We start from the raw sequence: 5,699 nt of genomic DNA, 5'->3' as shown, positions 1-5,699 counted from the left end.
CACACACACACACAAGCACGCCCCATACAAACAACACAGAGTTGTTACAGTAGCAGCTGTAACCAACTAACGTGACCAATGCAAGCACAACAACGACTACAGAGACGAACTTTGTTTATAGCAGTTTTAAAGCTGCGTCCTTTTTAACGCGATGATCAGGTACGTTCCAGTCAGAGAGCGGAGCTGAGAATCAGGTGAAGCTGATTCGTCAATTTAGTGTACACACGGAAACAATCGAGAAGCCAAAATAAATTTTTGTTAGATTTCTTTTTTTAAGGAACACCGAACAGATTTAACCCTCTCAAGGCAGGCGTTGCAGATTTGCAACAGTTAAAAGCTAACAACCTGATTACCCCACATACATATTTTATGAGGTTTTTTTACTCAGAAGTACCACTGCAGGTGTTCTTTTGTGCATTAGCAACAAAAACTTAATTTGAGCCTGAGAGGGTTAACATCTTTACACTCCCGTTCTGCTTGTTTTCTGGTCGCCCCTTAGACACGAAGAATCATGTAACGCAACACGAAGCAAAGCGCGTAATTACCCTTTAACTGTGGCTGCAGCTGAAACTGTTCTTGGGTTTTATTGCATCTCACACTTCACTTTATGCCATCGCTGCCGTACCCTCCTGAATGAGTAGCGTGCAGCTCTGCTATAGGGAAAAGCAGTACTGTAAGGGAAAGTGCCAAAGTGAAGCAGTGCTGAAGGATAAGCCGTCTGTGGATGCAGAGGAAAGGAGGGCTCTCCTGTGTAAAAACAGAAACATAATAAATGGGTTAGTTTGTGTAAGTATGTAGTTGAATGCCTTAACAAGGCTTGTACATAATTGTTACATTACAGTGCAGATCTGGTATCTGGTCCACTGAAGATCAGTTTCAAGTGTCTTCTTTACTCTGGGGGTAAACACCGTCTCATTCAGGATATACTTTATTGATTGATGATACTTGTTGTTATTTAAGACTATAGAAATTTTAAAATGTATGGATTTTTTTCGTGAACAAAATGTGTTTTAAGATTACTTTATCTATGATGTGTTGTTTTTTTTTCCCCCTCTTTCCTTCAAACTTCAGTTGCAGCAACCAAACCTCAGAGGTCTTTGCCTGGCACAGTGTTGTATTTCTGTTATTTTATCTCTCAGATCACCAGAGTTGTATCAACAGAACTTGTGTCAAAATATTTTTTGTTTTTGTTATTAACTTTTTTTGGGGGGGTTCAGGATATGGCTTGTCTCTCTCTTGTTTATCCCCAAGCTGTAAAATGAGGTGTTGAATGTTCTCATAGATAATCCTCCTTAGGTTAAGGTCTCTTTCTCTGTGTTGCTGCGCCTTTAGGAAAAGAAATGTGCAAATTGTAAATCCTGTACAATACGCTGTTGAAAGTAGGAACACAGAGCTAAGATTTTGCTTTAATACCGTTGGCCATTTATTTTCTAAAGCTGGTTTAAAAACAAAGTTGTGATTTATTCATTTAAATAACATTTATTTGTACCTCTAGTAATCATGTACAGACAGAGCTGACAGCAGTGGACCAATATGGGCTCAGACACGAGGGGGAAACGTGCAATATTCCCGAGTAGCACCACCAGATCTTACAGACTGTTGAGGAAACACGTCACAGTGCATTGACAATCAGGTGAACAGGCACATGGTCTACAGACGTCAAATTGCAGAGGGTAACTCACCTTAAAACGGCACTGCCCTAATTTTGGCTGTCGGGTTTTCTCCTGCAGAGAGACACGCTGTTTTGTTGTGATGTTTCCATTTTAATATATGGGCATCTAGACAGACACACTTAATATTTATAAAAGTCAGCCTGGTAACAAAACAAATGGTTTACATAAGTGCAATGAACAGCACGTTTACAGATGATGTAACCTTCAGTTTGCGTTGGCCCTCTTCAGAGGTGTCATTTTAAAATTAGCGGTCCTTTTAGAGGCTTCACTTTGTGATGCAGTTGAATTGTATTGTGCTGAGATGTGTTTCTAAACATTTCATCCACTTCACATTTTCAATAGACGACGTAAGACATCCTAGATCAAAGGCACCTGTAACCTCTTTAATCAGCAATGATTTTATTTTATATTTTTGTCAGCTGGTTGAGGAGAGTGTGACTCATGCTGTACTTCTGTCCCTCTGCATTTTGACCTTGACAAGAATCGGCTTAAAGCCATAACTCTTTAAAAAACAAAACAAAAAAGAAAAGGAACAGGAAAAAAGCTGCTTGTTGAAGAATAGCTCTTTGTACATTTATTGTAACTTGAAAACAAAAAAAGGACAGTCAGTCCTGGAAAACATGCAGTCATCTAACATTTTCAGCTACTGAACCATGCTCCCTGATCTGAAACGCCTGGATATTAAAAATCCAGAGAAGCGATCCATGCAGTTTTTGCCACCTCTGGGCAGACGATCGCTTTGATTCTGCTACCAACACACACATTACCAGAGGCCTTACATTTCCCGTTTTACTGCCTTACATTGACCATTGTGCGGCGAGAACGTACGCCGATCACGCCCCGAACAGACTTCACGTTGAAGGACGTTGTTCGTGTTACTTTGTGGGAAAAGATGGAGGTCATATTTTCTAAACAGGACTTTGGTTTGTTTGACTTTTTTAAAGGAAATTTATGAAGAAGAAGAAGAGAGTGGGACATAATTCACCAACATTAGGCAATCCCATCGCTGTCTCCAGCTCCGCCTCCAACAGTTATCGTTCAAAGGCTGTATATCTGCACCACAATATCATGCTTGGAAAATATTTTACCTGTACAGGGTGTGTATCTTGTAGGTTTTGGATAACTACATTTTACCCATTCCCTTGTGTTTTTATGTACAGTGTATAAAGAACATATAAAGAACAACTAAGGCATTTGGGCTTTTTTTTTCTTCCCCACTGAGTTGAAACGAGGATGTTGTTTTTTTTTTTTGTTGTTGTTTTTTATGAGAGCAGGAACTGAAGTCAGACTTTACTTTCACAAAGAAATGGAGATTTATTTAGAGAAATTTAAAAAAAAAAAAAAAAAAAAATTGAGATACAAATGTAAGACAACCATGAGGTGGTGTGAGAAGGTGATATCAGACAGCTGAACTGGACGCTTATCTGGGATTAATCATTACTTAAAGCAAAGATTTTGCACATTAATTAAATTAAATGAAACTTTTCTATGAAGCTCAGTGTTACAGAAAATCAGTAGCAATGTCTTTTGTTGAAATCAAAAATCTACTATAACAGAATCCCAGTAAGATCCTTGTTGTCAGCAGTTTTATGTAGGCACTACTTTCTATCTACTCGATTACATCTGACAGCCATTACAAGCAGCTCACTATGACTTCTACCGTGTGTACCTCAGGAGAGCATCACCGTATTATTTTGCTATCACTATTATTTGATATGAAGTGCATTTCAGTACACTGACGAGTTGCTTTCTGCAGAGCTGTTTAGTGAAGGTGCTCTCAGGCTGATGAAGCTGAAGGTGACATCATCTTCTACCTGTTGATGCCCAGTTTTCTCTGGAAGGCATCCCCGTCTCCCTTCGTAGCTTGCTGTGAGATGAATAAAGTCTAGCTGTTAACAGTTATAACGGCACATTACTGCAATTACAGCTGAAAGGTTTCTGTCATACCTTGTTGATGTCTTTTTGTTTCTCCCGGCTGACTATCTCCTCTATGATCTCCCCCTCTCCTCTCACCAGTCTGTAAGACAGCAGAGGGGGAAAAGATCACCAGTTTAACCAGGGTGGGTGAATTCTTCCTCCAAACTCCCACTCTTGTGGCACGCTTTCCCCTGCTTACCTTGTCCTCCCTGTTTCAGGGTCCACCACCCTGCGGATCACGCTCTGCCTGGCTTCGTACTCCTCTTTGGTGAGGGGCCTCTTAGTGGAGAGACGGGCCTTCTGCTCATCTGTCATGACTGGAGAGGCAAAAATTCACCAGATTCATTTTTGGAAAAAAGAGAGGAGGGAAATAACCAGATAACGATATCAGAATGAATATCAGAATTGATGGTACTACATATACTTTGAGTTAATAAAGGTAAAGGCGCTTTCCTCCAGGAACTTGAGCTTCCTCACACAGTCCTAAAACACGCATGGTGATTCTAACATATGTGTGAGGTAGATAAAGTGCTTAAAGTTTACAAAGTAAATGCTGAATGAATGTATGGTTGAAAAGTGACTTTTAGTCTAAAATTTAGGCTGGCAACAAATGCAAGTGACAAGTAGACTGATTGGGATTTGATTTACCAAGACCATCAGAATGAACTAGATGTGAAAAAAAAAAAAACATTTTTAGTTAACTAAAAAGGAAATACACATTGGGCCACAGCTCTTAATTTAAACCCAGGTGCTTTCAGTGCCAGAAACGCCTACCTATGCAGTCTCTTTACAAGCATTTGTGAAAGAAGGGTCATTCTAAAGAGCCTGAGTGTGGTGCTGTAACAGAATGCCGCTGTACCAACAAGTCAGTTTGTGAAATCAACTTGTGATGGTCAAATTATTAAAAAAAAAAAATCAATCTTTCTACAAATCAAAGATCTTCAAAAACGGGATCTCAATGTCATCTGTTAACATCACCACTATAAACAAGAAGGGTTCAGAGCCAATGTAATCTCGCTCCACCTTGAACCCATCTGCAACTCCTACCGCTGGTGTCCTCATTCATGCTCCCCATCAAATGCTTTATTTAGATCTATAAAGAAAGAGTGCAGCTCCTTCTGACCTCCTTTAAACGTCTCCATTGACACTCTCAAAGCAGACATCACATCTGTAGTGCTCTTTCTCTGAATGAGGTCATGGTGCTGCTCATCACCTCTCTTCTAAACCCAGCTTCAACAACTCATTCCCGCAGCTTTGTGGCCTGCCAGCATTATCCTGCTCTGCAGTGCACTACTTCTTAGACTAGGAAGTAATGTGTCCTAATAAGTCCTTATGTTTCACAAGCTGCGAAACAAATCCCACTCTTGATTTATCAAATATAAAAAACACCGTTATTTTGTTGTGTCAGACTTTGCGTGACCAGCTGATCCACTGAAGTGAAGTGTGGGGTTGTGTGTGATGTCCTACCAGGCCCGAGCTCCACGGCCCCCTCCTCAGTTTGCCACACCTCCAGGTAGGATGGAGGTTTCTCTGCTGGGCTCTGCTTTATCTCTGCCTTCTTCTTCATCTTCTTCTCCTTTTTCTTCAACTTCTTCTTCTCCTTCTTGATCTGCTTCTTCAGTTTCGCCTTCTTCTTCTTCAGCTGCTGCTTTTTCTTTTTCTTCTTCTTGGCTTCGCTCTTCTTCTTCTCATCGCTTGACGAGGATGACGACGATGAGGAGGAAGGGGTGGATGAGGAAGATGAGGAAGAAGAAGACGAGTGCCTTCTGCGCTTCTTTTGTGTTTTCTCATCTGGGGGAGAAACAGAGAATATAACCCAATGATGAGGTTGATTTTCCTGTGAATGCTAGCATTTCATTTTCCAACCTTTGCTCCTGTGCAACGTCTTCTTTCTGCTCCGACTCCTGCTGTTGGAGGAGGAAGACGAAGATGATGGAGAGGAGGAAGAGGAGGACGAGGATCGTCTCCGTTTCTTCTTCTCGTGTTTTTTCTCTCTGCTAGCTCTGTCGGATGGTCTGCTGCGGTCCATGGCTCACAGAACAACTGTTTACAGACCTTACTGAACGACAAACACGGAAGTGTGCACGTCAAATTCCTTCCGTCGCCTTC

At 41.0% G+C, this 5,699-nt stretch overlaps 1 protein-coding gene across 1 annotated transcript; it reads right to left on the bottom strand.

Annotated features, from left to right (window-relative positions):
• Positions 1-2,962: 2,962 nt before the first annotated feature.
• arl6ip4 (ADP-ribosylation factor-like 6 interacting protein 4) lies at positions 2,963-5,699 on the bottom strand. The gene is made up of 5 exons (XM_026188277.2): positions 5,457-5,699; positions 5,058-5,381; positions 3,790-3,907; positions 3,621-3,690; positions 2,963-3,540 (listed from the first exon to the last, which is right to left on the bottom strand). Exons 1-5 carry the CDS (start codon positions 5,617-5,619, stop codon positions 3,484-3,486), a joined length of 732 nt encoding a protein of 243 aa, XP_026044062.1. The 5' UTR covers positions 5,620-5,699; the 3' UTR covers positions 2,963-3,483.

The sequence above is a fragment of the Astatotilapia calliptera genome, chromosome 12, assembly GCF_964374335.1.
Source record: "Astatotilapia calliptera chromosome 12, fAstCal68.1, whole genome shotgun sequence".
Classification (NCBI taxonomy): Eukaryota; Metazoa; Chordata; class Actinopteri; order Cichliformes; family Cichlidae; genus Astatotilapia; species Astatotilapia calliptera.
The sequence above is the reverse complement of the archived record's forward strand: the minus strand, read 5'-3'. Positions and strand labels throughout refer to the sequence as shown.

What these genes read in the sequence shown, in the direction of transcription:
- arl6ip4 (XM_026188277.2), bottom strand. Translation starts at nt 5,619, where the DNA reads ATGGACCGCAGCAGACCATCCGACAGAGCTAGCAGAGAGAAAAAACAC. An exon ending in CCTGAAACAGGGAGGACAAG is followed by an intron (nt 3,691 to 3,789) that starts GTAAGCAGGGGA and finishes GCTGTCTTACAG; the next exon opens with ACTGGTGAGAGGAGAGGGGG. An exon ending in AACAAAAAGACATCAACAAG is followed by an intron (nt 3,541 to 3,620) that starts GTATGACAGAAA and finishes TTCATCTCACAG; the next exon opens with CAAGCTACGAAGGGAGACGG.